Here is a 19,739-nt window from a genome sequence, read left to right on the forward strand (position 1 = left end):
CCACTAGCATTAGTGTAAGCTTGATATCGGTGTGACACAGAATCTCCCATTAACCGAGCGCTGTAGTGTAGTAAATGGAAATATATCAAAAGGCAGGTGGCCGCATAGGATGTCCAACGTGAAGTGGAGTCTTTGAGAAGCGATCGAGGGCAGGCGCTTGCTTGTGGTCAAGCCACTACCAGGGGTAAAGGCGGCGGGTAAGGTGAAGTAAGGCGAGGTAAGGTAACTGTGGTCGGAGCCTCCAAATCTGGTCATACTGTATTCGTAGGTAAGCCAGATGGGTGAAGGTCTAGCAGGAGCCAACGAGGAAACGCCATACAGCCTTGTTGCCTTGAAGTATAGTTGGCCCGATCAAAAGAGGATTAATCGTTGTCATACCCCCCCAACAGGGGTGCTGGGCAGGAGTTGAAGATTCCGAATCTCTGGAACAGTGGGAATGGCTCGTGCGCGGACCATGTCCCGTATCGGGGCGTTTGCAGATCTCCAACGGTGTGGCTGCCATGTGAGAATGAGCCCCTGTGTTGTGAAATTCTAGAAGGGGGGTCGCGTGAGGTGGATGCGTGACAGCCTCATGGATGGGATATCATGATTGCGGCTTGTTGACTGTAGAGTGGACGAAGCTGGTTGAGTACCCACCTACCTTGGGTAAGGGTGGTAAGGCACCTAACAGTAGCGTGGATGGGGAGGGGGAGGGGGAAGGGGAAGCTTTGGGCACGCCATAATCGCTTGAGGACTTCGCGAAGGTGATTCATTTTGCAAAGTAAGGACCAGGAAGAGGCGAAGGACAATGGAAAGCATTACCGAAATGCTCGTTGGCAGCAACGGCCAAATGCTTTGTCGGTTCTGGTAAGAGAGGCACGTGAGACATGGCAAAGCAAAATCCCGTGAGCTCCAACGACTGTCTGTACCTGGCCTGAAAGATGAAACAGCTGCTTGGAAAGTCCCATCTGCCAAACAGAGCTGGCAGATAGAATCAAAGAGATTGGCTGAAAAGTGAAATTCCCTGCTTTTCCAACAGCGTTTTCCAACAGCTCAAGTGAAGTTGGAAAGTCAGGTGAAGAAGAGGGCGGTTCGGGAGGTGGCTTCCCTACTGTGGTAGAAAGCCCAGTGTCAGCCCGTGAGAGGTTTCGTTCATTGGCCCAGTCCGAAGAGGGCTGCGCATGTGGCTTGGATTAAAGCTAAACCTAATTAGGAAATGACTTCTCATCAAGGCTGGGAAGGTACCTACATTGTAAGGTAGGCAGCTCCCTCCTGCCCCTCATTCATGTTCTCTCAGCACACTAGATTCACAGTCACACCCAGCGTGCCAGCCCACCTACCTCCGTCCGTCTGTGCCGCCTGTTTGGGTCGCAGTGTTGCTAGCCCGCCACTGCCTGGTACAGGATCCAGGCGTAGCAGCGCATGCTCATCTTTGAATGGTTCTAGCTGAGCTGGAATCCGCTGCATGTCACTTTACCTTTCTCACGCCTTGCTTGACATTGAAGCTGCGCTCACCTGAGGCCAAGCATGAGACCTCCAAGCTAAAGGTACAGCCGAGCGCTTGTTGGTACCGCATGCAAACGTACCCTCTTCCTACCTTGCTTGTCATCGCACTATCCGTATCTCACTCAGGGTAGGATATTTTCCACTTTCAATACTTTTGATAAAGGAGGTTGGAAAGGGCTCACGATGACCGTCAAAGCTGCCGAGAAGCTTTACGAATTCAATTAAATTGACCTCCATCTCCCTGCGATCGTGTATCCGAGATACACGGCGGTAGAACCTCCCGACAAAGAACGCCTCTTGTGTATCCGTACCGCCAATCCACTCACTGCCTAGCCACTTTTCTAGCATCCAAGCATTGTCAGGCCTTTGAGAGAACAATCTCTTCGCTCAACCCTGTTTCCAGTCTCATGGGCAGCTTGTGCTCAAACATTGAAAAGGACGATGCACCTGGCGAGAAGGATGGTCAGGGTAGAAGGAACATCAACACGAATACCATCGCACGACGCTCGTCCAGAAGGCTACGGAAGCATCAACATCGTGACCCTCATCACCTCAGGCACCAAGAAGACATGGACAAGGCCCAAGAAATGATCGAAGCCCACGATAAAGTCATCAAGATGGCCGGCGATGGCAGTCGCCGGAAACCTACTATACTCGATCATAGCGGCCCGAACACGAGATCAACTATCGCCGCTTCAAAAATAGATGGCCCTGATGAGTACTTTCGCCAAAGACAAGAAATCAAGAATCGCGAGCAGACACTGTCATTTGATTTCCGCGCAAAGATGCTGGCATCACACAACGAGAAGAGGGCCAACGACATCATTCAAAAACTCAAGGCAAAAGACCAGCGCGAGGTGTATGGCGCGGCTGAGCCAAGGCAAGGGTGGGGTGGTCAGAAGCATTCGCGCTTTCCTGCTGACCATTTCCTGTCCAACGTCGATTTGATCAACGAGACGAGCCTACTTCGAGTCGCGGTCAAGATGCCAAAGGGGGCACATCTTCATATTCATTTCAACGCTTGCTTGCAGCCTAATGTATTGCTCGGCATCGCAAAGACTATGAACCGCATGTTCATCAATAGCGATCTGTCCTTGGCGCCGAGTGGTACAGAAGGTGAGGCCCTTCACCGGTGTGAAATCCAGTTTTCCATCTTGCCGCCCGAGAAGGAAAAGGGAAACCCGGGGAACCTCTTCGAGACCAACTATAAGGAACGACAAATGATGAAATACTCAGAGTTTCTCAAAGCGTTTCCGAAATATTACAAAGGTATAAACCCCGAGGAATGGCTCACAAGGAAACTTGTCTTCCATGAGGATGAAGCACACAACGCGCTTCAAACAGTCCAGGGAGCTTGGGAAAAGTTTAACGGCCGGACGCGCATGATGAAAGGGCTCTTCAATTATGAAACCGCCTACCGGAGATACACCCGGGGAATTCTTGAAGATTTTGTCCGCGACAACATCCAGTATGCCGAGATTCGGCCTAACTTCATGAAGACAAACCAGCTCTGGACTGACGATGGAACGCGGCAAATTGACAACGACGGTATCATGAACATGATTATCGAAGAGTGCGAAAAGTTTCAGCGCGAGACTAAAGACTATTTTGGCGGGCTGAAGGTCATCTATTGCACACCTCGGTCCTTTTCCAATGACACGGTGGCATTTGCACTTGATGAATGTCTCAAGTTCAAGCAGAAATGGCCCAAGTGGATTGCCGGTAAGTCATTACGTGCAGCCATCTTCGAAGCAGACAATTGACAGAACAGGATTTGATCTGGTCGGCGAAGAATCCAAGGGCCGCCCTCTGCGGGATTTCATCGCAGAGTTCCTCGCCTTTAGGCAAAAATGCGAAGAAGCCAGTGTCGATATTCCATTCCTATTCCACTGCGGAGAGACGACAGACATTGGCAATGAGACGGACGGCAACCTCGTGGATGCGCTTTTGCTCAACTCGAAGCGCATCGGCCACGGTTTTGCGCTGGCCAGGCATCCCTACATTATGGAGCACATGAAGAAGAGGGGCATCTGCCTCGAGGTGTGCCCAATCTCGAACGAGGAGCTCGGTCTCACGCCCCGGATTACAGGCCATTCAATGTACAATTTGCTTGCCAACAACGTACATTGCACATTAAATTCAGATAACGGAACAATATTCAGGTATGTCTATCTCTCGTTTTCGACTAGGCCACAACACAGTAAAAGCTAATCAGAGCCCCCGTAGATCAACTCTTTCACACGATTTCTACCAGGCGATGGTGGGTAAGACAGACATGACCTTGCACGGCTGGCGACAGCTCATTGAGTGGAGTCTAGAGCACTCTTGCATGTCAAAAGAAGAACTCGCGGCAGTGCGGATGGAATGGGAGAAGCGCTGGAAAAAGTTCTTGGAATGGATCCTGACAGAGTTTAAGGATTTGGATGGAGAAACTTCGAAGTAGAGGTTCGGCTGTAGCATCACTTTGCCCGGCTTTTCCTAGGTCTGTTTGAAGATACCACGGGGCAGAGGCGGGGAAGTTTAGAAGATTTAACGATGAATGGCTTTATGAACATCGAAAGAGCAAAACTATGCCTGCCGAAACTGGCAAATGAAAACTACCTCTGGAATTCTCCTCTGAAATGTAGAGAAGTCGACGACGCAGACAGTCCGAGAGGGAGGGGTTGAAAGAAGCAAACCCATAATATGCTCCGCCGAGACTGCTGAGATTGATGAGAACGAGCTCCTTAGGTAGTAACCAGAAACGGGCCAACGCAAATAAAGCTCAAATCATGGCGACCCGTTGTATCATGTGTGCCTTTGGTCGCAGCCAAAAGGGGACTTTGTATTGCGCAAAGCGAATATCAAAGTTTGGGGGCCGCATCGCGGGCGGGAACAAACTCGTCTTGGCGTCAGCTGCGACAACGGGCCGTTCCTCTTTCTGTTTTGCCACACAACAATGCCTTTCACTCCACGTAGAAGTAGGCATGTATACAACAGGACTCTTACGTTCCCTCACTTCAAGAAAGAGCGTCTCGGCCGAGCCCTCATTCTTGTCACCAATCTCAACCCTGATTCTGCCCTACTTGGAAGCTGTACTGTGGTAGGTGAATTTATCCATCAGAATTAGGCTTTTAAGGTTACTAGTTAGCGGTGGGCCAACCCCCCTCTCCCTTCCCCTCCCCCTCCCACTCTAATCGAACGATCTACAGAGCCTGCCTGGCTACGAATTGTACCCCCCGCGCAGCCCACCCAACGTCCCCGGGACCTCTTCCTTCGCGAAAGCTCTGCCCGGTCTTCCCAGCTATCGTGAGTACGTCCCCCTGTTTCTCACTCTCGACCGTCCCACCCCCCATTCGTTCCTCCCGTCTCTCTCCCGTGTCGCACCCCTTTTCTATTCCTTATCCCGACAACGAACAGCCTGTCTTAGAGTTCAATTGCCAGCATGGGGACGCTTGGGGAGATTTTAAGGCTCCGTGCCAATGTTGAGAAGATCCCCGATAGCCTATGCCTCGACGTTGAGAGAATTGATGGCGGCCGATTGCTAGTATCGATCAGGCTGTAGCCTTGGCACTCTGTGTCACCCATCTCAGCCTGATCTCGGAGGGTGAACTTTGCCGGTCCGACATTGTTAAACAAGGTCTGTTTATACGATAAAGGTACCTAAAGGTGTACATCACATTGAAGTAGCCGGGGGTGCCTTTGACTGGGTTCTTCCAGGACCTCCATCACTCATTACACCCCCCGATTGCTTGCAGAAGCGGTTTAATCCCGAGGGGGGTTACGGAGGAGAAGACTCATAAGAGGACGTTGAAGATGTGAAAACGTTTCATTTCTATCTACACGGCAACGTTGCACGGGAGCTGATACCGAGTCTAGTGAATATGCCGCATACGAAGCACATTATCTTCTTTCCCCTCTTCTAAAAAAAAAAAAAAAAAAAGAAAAGAACCGTAATGCTTAGGCTAAGAAACGCAATGCCAAAGTTGAACCGGGTCCCTGCCTCCCCCTTTTTTTTTGTCTTCACCAAAACCAGGACACGGGAGTTGCAATTTTTTCGGGATTCCAAAACTCCAAGAACCGAACAGGTGGGTACACATCAAGAAACGGGCTGTAGCGACCTCAGTCAAACTTGATGCCCTTCTTGCTGGTGATGTCAATCAAGCCGCCGCGGTAGCTGCCGCGCTTCTTCTTGTTCTTCTCCTTGGTGAAGCCCTTGCCCTTGGTGACGATCAGGTCCTCGTGGGCGCGCTGCGAGTAGTCGTTGGGCACGTACTCGTTGCTCGCGAATCTGGGGTCGACGTGGACAACGTCAGGAATGCGGGAGAAGGGCTTGTTGGGCACCTTCTTCTCCTTTCCGTTTGCGTTCTTGCCGCCGCGGTTGTTGGCGCGGTAGCTCATGGGATCGGGGGGCAGAGGCGGGTCGGCGGCCGTGGCGGTCTCGGGCTTGAGCTCAGGGGACGTCTTCTCGAGGGTTGCGGAGGAGTTGGAGGCGCTGTCGGCCGATGCCTTCTGCTTCTTCACCTTCTTCTTGGTGTCTTCATCTGAGTCGGAATCCGAATCGGACGAAGAAGAGGAGGAGTCGGAATCGGAGTCGGAGCCGGATTCGGGAAGAGGGACCTTTGCGGCCTCGGAACCGTCAGTGTCGGAGTCGCTGTCGGAAGAGTCTGAGTCAGAGGAATCAGAGGAGTCAGATTCGCTGGAACTGTCCGAGCTGGAGTCGGACGAGGAGTCGGATGAGGAGCTGTTGTCCTCCTTCTTGACTCTTTGCTTCTTGGCCTTGGGGGCCTCGTCTTCAGAGCTGGAGTCGTCAGAAGAAGAATCGCTGTCGCTGCTGCTGCTGCTATCACTGCTGCTGCTGTCCGACTCAGGCGCCTTGCGCTTCAGGCCCTGCTTGGGCTTGGGCTTCTCGTCTTCGCTCTCGCTGTCGCTGCTGGAATCAGAGTCGGAGTCAGAGCTAGAGCTGGAGCTGGAGGTCGAGCTGCTGTCGCTATCGCTATCACTATCGGCGGCAGCCGCATCGGCCATGTCCACGTCCTCGCTTTTGCTATCGCTAGAGCTGCTATCGCTAGAGCTGCTGGCCGGGCCGTTGGAAGAAGTCTGCCAGGTCTGGAATACGGTGACGAGGTCGGGTTTTGCCGCTTCCTTCTCGGAGGGCTTCCAGCCGCTCTTAGCGCGCTGCTTCTGGAAGGCCTCGTGGGCGGAAGTGAAGGCGTTCTCGGAGAGGAAGGAGTCGACGAGGTCCATCAATTGGGCGGGGGGAGCCTGCTTGGTAGAGGCGGGCTCGGCCTTGACCTGCTTCTCGGACTTCTTTTCCTTCTTGACCTTGGCCATCTTGTCTGTTTGAATTGTCGCGGAAGCCTTAGACGTGCTCGGGTTGTTGGCCTTTGTGAAGTTGTTCGAGAATAACCAAGATGGAGGTTCAGACATGTGTATTGGGCCAGAAGGTGGGCCTTTGACCGTCGCAATGGCAAGAAATGAAGCAAGTTGGCAAGAGCAGGGGGATAGCAAATTCCTCGGTGAAGACAAAGTCGCCTTGGTTCTTCACCTGGGAAAATTTCTGTGGGATCGCAGCACCGGCGGGTCGGTGGCTCCAAAATTTTAGTGCCAGGATCCCTGCTCGCGACTTTTTTTTCTTCCTCTTTGCGACCAATTCTTATCTTATCGGAAGATTTTTCAATAAAGCTGTTTATGCATCTAAGCCATCAAAGACAACCCGATGCCACGCCTCGTACCTTAGTAAATGCATACATGCGACAGGGGTTGCCAGCTCATTGCCCGACCAGCGACTTCCCGTTTGTTGACTTTCGCAGAGCTGGGCGCCTACCCTTCGACTAGCGACCAAGCGCCATCCTGTTCCTGGGAAATCCGTCTTATGGTGCACCGTACCGCCATTGACGAAGGAATCTGAGTGAAAGCCTTTTCAAACAACCGAACTCGATCTTTCATCAGACACTCGACCGACCGACCGACCTTCTGTGTTGCCGTCCTTGCCCCGGTCCTTTGATCTTCGCGCCTGGGATCAGGTCAGATCAGACATCTCTTGTACATCCGCCACCCTGGTTCCATCGAAACACGCAACGACAATGAATGCTACCAAACGAAAGTTCAATGCCCTCATCCAGGGTATGGGCCGATCCTCCGCCTCTACCAAATCAAACGACTCCACGAGCTTGCCTGCCGAATCTCCTCGCCCGTCGACGACTTCTCTCCAGCCCTTCAACACGAACTCTACAAACACGAACACAACGACCGACACCTCTACCAAACCGAGCATGTCGATTGAAGAAGACATCTTGTTGAAGCGCCGGCGTCTGCAAGCGCTGACGGAGAAGAATGCCGCTACGATCAACAGTTCACCCTCGATCCGTGCCACGGGAGGGGGTGCAGCGACGACCTTCTCGCACGTGTCGCTGAAGAAATGGGTTCCTAGGTCTGCCAATGTGACGGAAGTAAAGCACGCTCCGAAGTTTGCACCCAGCGACCGGAACGAGCTTCTCAAGCGGCTAGCATCGTTCCAAGAGATCACGGACTGGACTCCTAAGCCTGACGCGGTGAACGAAGTCGAATGGGCGAAGAGAGGATGGGTATGCCAGGGGAAGGATCGTGTACGGTGTACACTCTGCAATAAGGAGCTCGTTGTGAAGCTGAATAAACGCGAAGTTGACGGCAAGGAGGTACCCGTCCTTGTGGCGTCGGACGTCGGTAGGTTCATGGTTGCCGGTCCTCACTGCTACTCAGAACTGATTGGTGAAGCAGAGGAAGCGCTGATAGATAGGTACTCGGATCTTGTTGTCACGGCACACCTGGAGGAATGTTTATGGAGAAAACAGGGGTGCGATAGTGAGTTTCTACAGACCCTGCTGATGAGAATGAAGGCTAACTTCTCCAGATTCGCTCCTCCGGCTATCTCTAACCAATGCCAAGATAAGTATGGAGGCATTACGAACACGCTACGATGAGCTCTGTGCAAGGAAACCTTTTCTCCCCTACGAGTTCAACTTGAGGCTTCCAGAGGGTCTCAACATCGACAGCGTGCTGAACCAATTACCTGAAGACTTCTTTACAAGCCCACCACCATCCAAGGACTCTCCGGATCCAAAGGAACCAAACAGAGTCGCTTTGACCCTGGCAATGATGGGTTGGCAGGGCCTCACGAACCCCCGTATTGGCGCAGTGCCAAATTCGGCATCCTGCCACACATGCTTACGACGTCTGGGCCTATGGATGTTCAAGAGTAAGGAGGTCAGCGCCGACGGCGAGATACTCGTCCCTGCGCCAATGGACCACCTCGATCCAGTCAAGGAGCACCGCTTCTTCTGTCCCTGGAAGAATCCCGTGGCGCAACGCCTAGGTAGCGCGAAGCCCGGGTCAGAGGCGAACATGGCGGCTTGGAAGTGCTTGGCACAGGTCCTGAAGAACGACGCCTACCTACGCGGAGCGCTCGAGGACCGGCCGAAGAACAGGTCCACGTGGCATAACAGAGGCGCCTCGGTACCTTCGACGCCGGTTCGTAGAGGTGTTGCGACGCCCTCGACACCAGGGGGTTATGACTTACCGAGCGCTGCTACCGAGCTAGCAGCCGACGATGACGAAAAGTTGAGGGAAGCGAAGGACAAGGAGCGCTGGGCTCGTTTGAGGAGGGTGAAGAGTTTATTCGAGTCGAAAAATGCGAAGAAGATTCGTCGGCAGCTTAGTAGACCGGGCACGGCGCGTTCGACGGTCTCGGGCGCAGGAGAGGATAAGGAGAAGGATAAGGAATAATTATGGCTAACTGGTCTGCACTATTTGCTGTGCAACTCACTTGAAGTTTCATACTGGGACGGAGGACACGAGGAGTTCTTGAAGGATGTCTCATGGTTAACGAAGGACTGCTTGCAATTTATCTTAGCTAATACCCATCTGATGGAATTTGTCTGAAGCGTTGGTTTATGGTTGGGGTTTCCTGCAGTTTTTTGCACGCGTCCACTTACGAGTGAACTCCCTCACCCGTTGTCATCGCAAAACCCACCCTTCTCCCCACTTCGTGTATACGTACATCTGGACATGCCTTACGGTGAGTTGCATTTCTCTAGAGGGTATCTGTTTTCTTTGAACAATCAAACACATTATCCTACAACATGGTTGTACAAAACCTCGCCCCCTCTCAAGAAGTCCAGTCCCCAAACTTCTTCTCCAGCTCCTCAAACGAAACCACATCCCCAGACCACGCCGCCGGATCGCTCTCCAAAGCCTTGCCCGGCTCCAGCCTCTTCTCATCCTCACCCGCCCCGCCGCCCTCCTGGACCTTTTGCGACTTTTGTGATGACTTTTGCTGAGCGGCCAACATCTTGACCCTCTCAGGCGCGACGAACTCCCTCACCCCTGCAAGCTCGAGAACCCCCATCCGGACGCCCGCCATCCCCGCCGCACTCCTCGTCCCGTCAACCTTCCAGCTCTTGTCGCGCTCCATCCCCGCCGCCGTGATGTACACCCGCCTTACCCACCCGCTCCACCCCGTCCGCGCGAAGCACCGCTCCGCCTCCCGCAGCCGCTGCGCGATGCCGCCCTCCTCGCGCGCCTTACGGGAGAGGGCCTTATCCATCTTTGTAAACACCAGCATGACGGGCCGCCCCGCGTCGGCGAGGAGCTTGACAATCTGCGCGTCCTTTTCCGACACTTTCTTTTCGGATGACAAGAGGAGGACGATGCCGCGGAGCATGGTGCGCTTGTTGATATACTCGACGATCTCGTGACCCCACTCCTCGTGCGAGGCGTAGCCGTACCCTGGCGTGTCGACGAGAATGATGCCGTGCTCCGGCTTCTCTTCCTTTGTGACGACGCCGCCGCCTGCGCCCGAGGAGGCAGCGGTGGAGGCCACAGGTTTCCGAAACGGAAGGCCCGTCAGCGGTCCCACGCCGTACGCGTTCATGGAGACGGTCTTGCCCGCGCGGTCGCTGACCTTGGCGAGCGACGCCGCGCCGGTGAGCGCGTTGATGAATGACGACTTGCCGCAGTTGCTGGCGCCGACAACGCAGATTTCGGGCGTCGTAGTGTTGATGGGGTGGTGCTTGAGGCGGAAGGCCGAGTAGAGAAAGGTCGCGGGCGGGGAGAGGAAGAACTTGGCGGCGAGGGCGTGCGGGAGGTCGTTGACGGGGTCCGCGACGATTGTGCCGCCGTCGCCCTCGAGCTCGATCTCTGGCGGGGGCGGGGGCCGGGGCTGCTTCGCGCGGGTTTTTGCTGGGGCTTGGATCGCTGCCTTGATGGAGTCTGCGCTGGCGATGCCGGCGTCGCGGTCTCTTCGACGCGGCTCAGGTTTTAGCGGTTTGGGTAGTTGTATGGGTTGCTGATGTTCCTTTGACCTCTTTGGCGGAACGAAATAGAGTGACCTGGCTTCCCAGACGTCGTTGGGGTTGCTGATCTTGTCCAGTTCCTCTTGAGATAGTTTTGGCTGACGGGCAATCAGTACAGGCTTTGCAAAAACGAAGTTTTTTCCCCTCTGGAGGAATTCATGTTGCCTCACTCACCATCAGTACAAAACCACCTCCCTTCCTCTTGGGTACCTGGGGGACGTCCCTAGACAACCTCCTCGGCCGGGGAGGGCTCCTTCTCGGTAGTGACGTTGAAAACCTCTCATCCCGCCCACGATCGTCCCGGGGCACGACCCTGGAGCTTCTTGAGTTGAAGTCGTCGGTCCGTCTAATGGGTGCAACTGACCGGGGAAGCGGAGGCGTTGGAGGCCTGGCGCCCCGGCTGCGCTGGTCCTCTCTTGGGCGAGTCTTCCCGCTGTCGAAATCTTCTAGTCGTCTCGGGTGTTTCCGTCCATCGTACCATCCGTCAGCGTCCGGTTGGGGGTGCCACGAGTTGTAAGTCGGCCTGCTACTCATCCATCTTTGTGACGTAAGACGCGGCCGCTGAGCGAGGGCACGACAGTTGTAAATATTTTTGAACATGTCATAGGCAAAACGTGAGACCAAAATGTTAGTCTAAAAATTTGACATTCATTGTCACTAATGTTGAAATACACATTGTGGATGAGCAAGTTCAGGAGATGATGGAGCTTGGGTAAAGATCCGGGTTTGCCTCGGGTAATGCAATAAGTGAATAGAGACGTTTCGTTGGATGCATAGCTTTGAGCAAAACCCCGGGCCCAACGACCACCACCACAATAGGTGCTTAGTTATAGCACTTCACATCACCTCAGTTCACAGTCACTGCAACCTTGTGGCAATAATAGACTCTATTTTAAGTCTACCTTTCCTATGCATGGTTCGTCAAAGCTTCATCATGCATGCCAGTTCCTTTGAAGGTTCGATGTAATTTAGCAAGATACAAAATCAATCCGCCCAACGCCTTGATCATCCAGCACCGACAGGCGAGTTGATCAACCACCGGCCTGGTAGCGGTAGTAGAAAGTTTTCTGGTTGTTCAACTTCTCGCTGACTCCGTAGTCGTAGCGCTTCTGGTGACGGGTGGCGTTGCTCCGGCCTCTGACCTCTTCCTGTCTCACAACGCGCTTCTGCTTATCCGTTGCACCGGCCATGCCTGCAGCATCTCTGCGAGCGACGGCACGGTTGTTGCGAGTCTTGCGATCGCCGGTGGTGGTGACCTCTCTACCATCAACATCCATCTCATCGCCAGAGCCAGCCTCAATGGCCAAACGCTCGGCGCGCTCCTCTTCGGTAGGGTAGTTGTGGAGGTTCTGTCTGAAGTATCGGTTGTGAGAGCGGTGACCAACTGCCTTGCCAGAAGGCAAATGCAGTTCATACTCGTCGTAAAAGACAGCACGGGTGTGCTTGTGGGCATGGGAGTGCCAGCCATCGGCCTGGTGGCGGGCACGCGGGTCGTCGCGAGAGTGATGGGGGTGCTTGTCCAGGCGCTCGAACTGTTCGTACTTGCCGTCAGCAGTGAAGGCCGTCAATTCTTCCGAGTCCAAGGACGATGCCGAACTGTCCGTCTCCCAACCATCGTCTGCCCCCTCCTCGACCTCCTCGCCGTCCTCGCCAAATAGCTTGGTAGGGCGCTTCAGACCCAGCTTGGCTCCACCATTCTCGTCAGTCTCCTCCTCCTCGTCGGACTCCTCGCCATCAGAGTAGGTGCTGCGGAAGTCATAGAAGTCGCCAATGTCCAGCTGAACTTCTTCGGTATCGTAGGGGATCTTGCAGTGGCCCTTGTCACGCATGTGGGTCTGGACAGCAAATGCCGTTTTCTTGGTCTTGAAGCAGTACAGGCACTGGTGACCATCGTGAACGCGCTCCTGCAGATGCTGCAGCAAGCCGTCCAGGTCAACAAGGTACTGCTTCTCAGGAATGAACATGTCATGGAACCGCTCCATGTGGTTGGCGTTGAGCGTAACGCTAGGCGACTCGTAGTTGCAGAAGAGGCAGGACTTGATGGTCCAGGCGATCTCTGGCTTGGACTGCACGGGGGTTGCAGAGTCGGATTCGCGGTTCATGGAAATGTCGTCACGCTGGCCTTGAGCAGAGAGGTGAGGATTGGAAGGGCGCTTGACGGGTGATGGGCGCCCGTCATGGGACTCGTGGATGTTGGCCTTCTTGAGCCCCTCTACGACCTGAGTAAATTCCTCCTCGGCCTCGGAATCCAGCTCGCTCTCCTTGTCGACAGCAATAGGCTCACCAAGAGAGAAGGTGGAGCTCATGACAGAGCTGGCGTCATCGGCAACACCACCCTTGCGTCTAGCAATAGCAGCGACACGGACTTTGTGCTTCTGGCTCGTCAAGTGGTTCTGGTAAGCGTTCTCGCTGGAGTACGACTTTTGGCAGGCGTCGCAGGTGCGCTCGAACAAAGCCTTCTCTGCCTCGGCTGTCTGAACGGCGCGAGCCTGAAGGACCTTTTCGTTGAAGACCTCGGAGGCGATAGGAGGGAGGGAGGCGACTCTTCGCTTGAGGTTGTATCGGCTAGGGAGATGATGTCAGTCGGTCTGAGCGAAACACAGCGGAAACAAGACGACAAGTCGAGCCTAGAAAACAGAGGAAACGATTTTGAGAAGGAGGAGAGTTAAAGTTACGTACTGCCAGTCGCTCTTCATGTGGCCTCGTTGAAGATCTATGTTTCGGTAGGCAACCGAGCAGGTGTTGCAGGTGTAGGGGTGGGAAGCCGCCGTTGCCCCTCCATTTGCAGGAACGGCGCCGAGGGCAGCAACATCGACGCTCGCCATGGTGAATGTCGTGTGCGAAAGTGGTGGGTTTTGCTTGGTTTTTGTCTCCAAAGTCGCTTGGATATGTGGTTGATTGTTTGTGATAGGGAGTTGAGTTGCGCGCAAACGTAAATTTGCAGGATGCGAAAAGAGAGGGAAGTGAATGAGGCAAAAGACGGGCGTCCCTCTTGTGCAGTGCGTCAAAGTCTGGCGGATGGAGGGGAAAATGAATTTAAAAGGGAAAATTCGCAAGGGCTTTAGTGGGTTAGGCGGGGGTTTGGAGGGACGTGATAGGCACGTCACTTGCAGTCTAGGGCCCTTGGGCTGGACTGTCCTTTAGAAGTTGTACCACTGGGAAGCCTCAAGAGTTACCTTAGCATGTTCCTGGCAGAAGCGGCACTGTCAAGTGGGGGCCTATGTCCCTCCCGAGGCGCCGGACTTGGTGACCCTTTCTTTTTGACTTCTGTCTTCTGTCTCGACGGCTGACATATCAAGGAAGGGGGCAAACTGTCAAGCACCAAGTCTACTTGTCACTCTTTGAGGAACAAGTGCCGTTCCGCGCCTTTTTGTTTGTAGAACGAATATTTCTTTTCGTATTTCGTGTTTGGAGGGGGTCCGCGGACGCTTGGGCTTTCGCCTCAAAATACAACCTGCAAGTCTCATTTTGGGCATCTTGATCAACGATAACAACAACAAACTTGGAGCCCGACAAACATTAGAAAAGGCCTTATCCAGAGGGCATACTGATGATGTTGAAGTAAGCAGCCTGGTGAATAGACCCAAACTTGCATTACATCCACGCTATTATTGAAAGAATCCTCGTTGCTACACTCAGTAATAAGTTACTGCATGGAAACTCGATTGACTAATTCGCCGTTTCGCTGTCTGCACAACATCGGCCCGTCATTAACAACGATGGAGGGGTTCGAGCGGATCGACTGGGCGGAGGCGCGAGCACCTCTGCTGGGGGCTTAAAAAAAGGAAAAAAGAAAATACGTAAAAAAATGTCGGAGGCATAAACCGCCGACCATGCCGAGACTGGAATAGGTGTCTGAAGACGGCAACCTTGCGGCTGATGTCAGAAACACCACGAGGTACCCTGCCCTGGTTCGTCCTTTGATCCCAACTTACGTCTTGCAGTGGAATTTCGGATGCTAAATTGGGACCTTCCGCGGAATCCTCCATGTCCTCATTGCCTGCCCCCGTGCTCCCGGGTCCACTCTTCCAGCAGGGACCCGGAAGCCGTGTCCCGTTTTCGTCGAATCGCACCGTGTCATCGCCGAGCCTGGTGGCGGCGTGGCTGTACGGTGCCCAGCTCCTCCTCCAGCACTGACGACTGGGAGACTAATCCGCCTGCTTGCCATACCCGCCGCCCGTCATCGGGTGAAGACTGTTCATTCATCGCCAACATATCTCTACTTGCACCAGCTGTTATCTGGTGGTTCTAATATCCGTGTACCACTAGACGTCAACGACAACGAAGCGGCCCCTGCCTTCCTGTTCCTCCTTATTCTGTTCGACTCATCTCCTCGCTAGCCGCTCCCTGCCGCACGCAATTACTCTTCCTCCACACCACGAGCTACCTCTTCCAACTTCGACCTCAGATACCCCAGAACTCCTGCGATCCGCATGACATGACTCGAGACGTTCGTCGCCCTGAGAAGGGCCCTCAGACCGAGGCCAGCCTCGATGCTGACCTTCTAGCCGGTCTCTGGGAAGATGCGCCTCTTGCGCGTCTGCCCTCTGATGCGCCGGCCGAACTGAAGGACATGGTCCAGATCATCGAGAACCCGAAGCGCGTCTACGCCATCCACCGCGCAAGCCGCCGACATAACTTTCAGATCCTCGTAGAAACGTTCGTCTCCGACAATCTACCAACCTCCGCCATGTGTCCAACGTACTAATGAGCCCCTTAACAGATACATCCTTCAGCTACGGTATGGATGTGACTCCAAGTCATGTACAACCTCGACGTGCTTTTCCTGTCGCAAGCGCCTTGCTGGTAAAGCACCAATACGCAGATACAACATCACGAGCGCAAGAACCTTGGCAGTGTACCTGGCCAGCCAGGATAATCCAGAGACCGGGCTCTGTCCCTACCTTAAGCCCTCGAAAGAAGCACCAGCCGCCCTGAGCTCGCTCATATTTTCATCCAACCCAGCGCCTCCAGCATTCAGCGACCCTTTTTCGAAGCGATCGGGTACACCAGTGGATAGCAGGCGGCGGAAGTCAGGGTCGGGTGACAGGACAAATGGCGAAACTGGGGGTTTCCAGAGGCCTGCTCCGGGTGCTGAGGAAATCGGTCATCGAGCAACATCTTTGCCGAATGAACGCTCGCACTTTGATGCGGCAACAGGCACCGCACACCCTACATTCAAAGTCGCCGAACGACCTATCAGCAAGGATTACCGTTCATTCGCAGCCAATGTGTTTGGGACTGTCGCCTTCAAGATGCTGGAATGGCTCACTCCAGCTGGCCTGGATGCCATGTCCCAAAAAGTCGCTACGCTAGAAGCAGAGTCAACACAAAGTCCCTCCAAAGAAAAACCGCAAAGATCGCAAAACGCCTCGGGCCCGTCGATTCCTTTGCAGTCAACACCTCCCGTGACGCATGCAGATAGAAAAGAGCTGGGTGAACTTCCTCATTCGACCACAGACCAAGGACCGGATGCAGTGCTCGCTCAAGGGTCACAGACGCTTCACAGTTCAAGTGCGACAGTACCCAACACACGGCTTAACAAACCTAAGAGGAGCTCTAGCACCAGAGTGCGGGCAAACTCCAAGCCGACTAGGAAACTCTCCATCGAGCCATACCCGACATCTTCATTGCCGGAAGACGTCGCGTCCGGGCTATCTTCCCCGAGGTTGAATGGAGGAGCGCACGAAAAGCCACTGAGACCACCAAAAGCGTCCCATGTGAATCCTTACGCCATTCCAGAAATACCTTCGACACCTTCATTCTTTGATAACGTACCGCCTCAAAACCATAAGGTCACAATTGTTCAAGAGTCAGAGTCAATTTCCAACACAAACCACGCCAATAGTAAACCGCGAGAACCAGCAGAGGTTCCCACTTTGCACGAGCCAGCCTCAGAAGCTCAGCCTTTGCGGGTTGTGCTGCCCACAGAGGATACCAAACAGAGTCAAGACCCGTTGGAGGTCTCAATTGCTGACAGCTTGCTTCCACAATCATTGACAGTCCTCAATGTGGAGGTAGTTGATCTTGTGTGTGACATCCTTCAGGATGACGGGACATCAGAGTCTCACCTTCTTGACCCCTCCAAGATTACTAGCACATACACCACACTTAAGGACCGAACTTCCAAAATGCAGAGGAAACACATCTCCCGAGGCACCTACCCAAAGAGACTCCGGAGACAGTGGAAGCTTTTTATTGAGCAAAGCTTGTTCAATATCTTGAGTGATCCCGTCAGCTTGGTCGCATCCTTTGTCAAGGACGACGAGTTGCTTGATTCTCACACCATTTGGTACTGCATGCTGAGGCTCACTCGAGTAGCTCCGAGCCTCGTTTTTCACAGTTTGTGGATGGCCGCCGGAAGCCTTTTTGGAGCACCCAAATCACTGCAATCCCTTCGCTCCCCCACTACCAGGGTATTCCGCCGGACCAATCGATCCATTGCAAATATCGAGGCAGGCCAGCTGTTGTCAATATGTCTCCACGCTTTAGTGGCCGCGGCCCCATTGATCACTGATTCTAGAATTCTGTTTGATATGTCACGGATCCGTTCAAACGGATTGACTCTGGCTGGAAGCGGTGCTCTGGCGCGGCAACCGGCTTGGCTCTGCCTTCTCTACGATGATGCCTTTTCAAATGATCTGGCTCTGAGACTGGCGAGACGATTGTTCGCAGCCATATCCGCACGGAAGTGTTTTGCAGACATGGCCGCACAAGACGACGACCTCGAGGACAATAAAGAGGAATTCGATGCCCTTCGGCCACTTCTTTCCCAGCTCGACTTACTGAACTCGTACTCATCTTCCAGCCCCGAGGTGGGACATCTCGAGCGAGCTGGTCATGAGTCGAGGGTTTCCACTCTACTTCTAGACTGGGCCAAGACAGTCATGCTCCAACAATGGGATGGTCAGCCTGAAATTTCATATGATAGCTCTTTCGGTGGAGCGCTCTCACTGATTGCTGCTATGTGTAAGTCATTGAATCGCTACCCATGAGACCTTTCTTCCAGCTTACCATTGTATTAGACGAGAAACGGCAAGATCTACTTCTTGGAGACATTCAATTCCGCGTGGACTACTTTGCCGAGAGGCTGGACTCGATCAACATGCCTGTCGCTTGGCTCACTCACACTTCTTCTAGACAAAAGAAGCATCTTTTGGACTTCCCCTTCATATTCGATCCATCTACTTTAGTTTCTTACTTCCGATCCATCAACTTCTCAAAGATGAGTCGAAGCTATGAGGAATCGAGCTCGCTCCAAACACGGATGAAGGCAATTGTTGCTCCTGGCGGCCTCATTACCAATCCTCATCACAAACTTGTTCTACAGGACCTTCTTAAAACAGCTTCTTCGAAATATTTGATCCTCGAGATTAGTCGTAAGAACGTTATCAGGGATGCATTCGATCAACTTTGGCGGCGGGAAGCCCGAGAATTGCACAGACCGCTAAAGATTCATCTTGGCGAGGAAGCTGGCGAAGAGGGTTTCGATTCAGGTGGAGTTCAGCAGGAGTTCTTCCGACTTGCTGTTGCTGAGTGCCTCAACTCCGATCATGGTGCCTTCACGGTCGATGACCGAACCCGTATGACCTGGTTCGTTCCCGGCTCCGTGGTACCGGCCTGGAAGTTTGAGATCCTCGGCCTCTTGGTTTCGTTGGCTGTTTACAATGGCCTAACGCTACCCATCACATTCCCCAAGGCGCTTTACCGCAAGCTCTTGGGTGAGCCTGTGGATGAGCTGCACCACATTGCCGACGGGTGGCCAGACCTCGCGATAGGACTAACGACTCTACTTGAGTGGGACGAGAGCCAGGGGTTGGTCGAAGAAGTCTTCGCACGCACATACGAATTCTCCGTGTCAATGTTTGGGCAGCCTATTTCTCGCGAGATGGATGGAAAAGGTCACAGCTGGCCACAATTCGAAGCGACTGCTAAGACGTCGCTGGTGGATGGGAATCCCGAGGATGCTCCGCTCGTCACCAATGAAAACAGGAATGCGTACGTCAGCGACTACATCAAGTATCTGACGGATGTTTCTGTTCGCCCGCAGTACGAAGCATTTGAGCATGGATTCCGAGCTTGCTTACATCCCAAGGCACTTCACCTTCTAACTCCGCCACTCCTTCAATCACTGGTAGAAGGTGTTCAGGAGATTGACATTTCTGAGCTGCGCAGATACACCAGATATGTCGGCTGGGACGCGAGCCACCGCGGCGTACGCGACTTCTGGTCGATCGTCAAGCGCTATGACGAGAAAATGAAGAGACGGCTTCTGGAATTTGTTACCGCATCGGACCGTGTGCCTGTCGGTGGCATGAAGAATCTCCAATTTGTTGTGCAACGAAACGGCGAAGAGGAGGGCGAAGGTGGACACCTGCCCACCGCATACACATGTTACGGTACGCTTTTGCTGCCAGAGTACAAAGATAAAGATGTCCTAAGAGAGAGGCTGTCCATGGCATTGGAGAACGCGCAGGGCTTTGGGTTTGCTTGAGCGACTTTGGGCAAAGAGTTGTACGTTAGAATCAACCAAAAAGTATTGGGCATGGAAGGGAGATGGACTTTTCGTCGGGCTTGATATCCTTAGCGTTCCTTACTTGATCGGGAAGGAGAGAATTCAGGCTCTGCGTCCCTAATAATCCCGCTGTCTCATGAGATATGGTGACGTTGTCGTCGGGTTTTGATGAGGGATCTTACCCATAATCCCTCTGTTCCTGACTCTGCTTCACGTCATCCTTCTTTGTGTATGCGAAAAGAAGTTAGGGCTAGGGGGCAAGATGATCCTCGAGTAGGGACGCCGTGACCGGGATGAACACGCCGTCATCTGAGACAAGCCAGTGGTCAGCTTTGGATAAACGATGCTACATACAATGAGGATTAAAGATTATCTGAGGGTCTCTTTGAGGCTATGGGTATCTTGGTTTCAGCAAGCATTATAATTTG

The 19,739-nt window shown here is 53.4% G+C and overlaps 6 protein-coding genes across 6 annotated transcripts; 3 read left to right on the plus strand and 3 right to left on the minus strand.

Moving 5' to 3' along the window:
• Positions 1-1,892: 1,892 nt before the first annotated feature.
• On the plus strand, positions 1,893-3,928 carry CORC01_06715 (adenosine/AMP deaminase; the record flags this gene model as incomplete). Its single annotated transcript, XM_022618354.1, has 3 exons — positions 1,893-3,207; positions 3,257-3,647; positions 3,712-3,928. 3 exons carry the CDS (start codon positions 1,893-1,895, stop codon positions 3,926-3,928), a joined length of 1,923 nt encoding a protein of 640 aa, XP_022475198.1.
• Positions 3,929-5,586: 1,658 nt separating this feature from the next.
• On the minus strand, positions 5,587-6,894 carry CORC01_06716 (uncharacterized protein; the record flags this gene model as incomplete). Its single annotated transcript, XM_022618355.1, has 1 exon — positions 5,587-6,894. The coding sequence occupies one exon, from the start codon at positions 6,892-6,894 to the stop codon at positions 5,587-5,589; it is 1,308 nt and encodes a 435-aa protein (XP_022475199.1).
• Positions 6,895-7,550: 656 nt separating this feature from the next.
• CORC01_06717 (uncharacterized protein) lies at positions 7,551-9,228 on the plus strand (the record flags this gene model as incomplete). The annotated part of the gene is made up of 2 exons (XM_022618356.1): positions 7,551-8,307; positions 8,357-9,228. The coding sequence occupies 2 exons, from the start codon at positions 7,551-7,553 to the stop codon at positions 9,226-9,228; spliced, it is 1,629 nt and encodes a 542-aa protein (XP_022475200.1).
• A 382-nt stretch (positions 9,229-9,610) lies between these two features.
• Positions 9,611-11,396, minus strand: CORC01_06718 (ribosome biogenesis GTP-binding protein YsxC; the record flags this gene model as incomplete). The annotated part of the gene is made up of 2 exons (XM_022618357.1): positions 9,611-10,894; positions 10,971-11,396. 2 exons carry the CDS (start codon positions 11,394-11,396, stop codon positions 9,611-9,613), a joined length of 1,710 nt encoding a protein of 569 aa, XP_022475201.1.
• Positions 11,397-11,827: 431 nt separating this feature from the next.
• CORC01_06719 (zinc finger protein Yan) lies at positions 11,828-13,621 on the minus strand (the record flags this gene model as incomplete). Its single annotated transcript, XM_022618358.1, has 2 exons — positions 11,828-13,361; positions 13,476-13,621. 2 exons carry the CDS (start codon positions 13,619-13,621, stop codon positions 11,828-11,830), a joined length of 1,680 nt encoding a protein of 559 aa, XP_022475202.1.
• Positions 13,622-15,234: 1,613 nt separating this feature from the next.
• Positions 15,235-19,290, plus strand: CORC01_06720 (HECT-domain-containing protein; the record flags this gene model as incomplete). Its single annotated transcript, XM_022618359.1, has 3 exons — positions 15,235-15,455; positions 15,520-17,765; positions 17,822-19,290. The coding sequence occupies 3 exons, from the start codon at positions 15,235-15,237 to the stop codon at positions 19,288-19,290; spliced, it is 3,936 nt and encodes a 1,311-aa protein (XP_022475203.1).
• Between the last annotated feature and the right edge of the window lie 449 nt (positions 19,291-19,739).

Source organism: Colletotrichum orchidophilum (assembly GCF_001831195.1).
Source record: "Colletotrichum orchidophilum strain IMI 309357 chromosome Unknown Scaffold_51.1, whole genome shotgun sequence".
Lineage (NCBI taxonomy): Eukaryota > Fungi > Ascomycota > Sordariomycetes > Glomerellales > Glomerellaceae > Colletotrichum > Colletotrichum orchidophilum.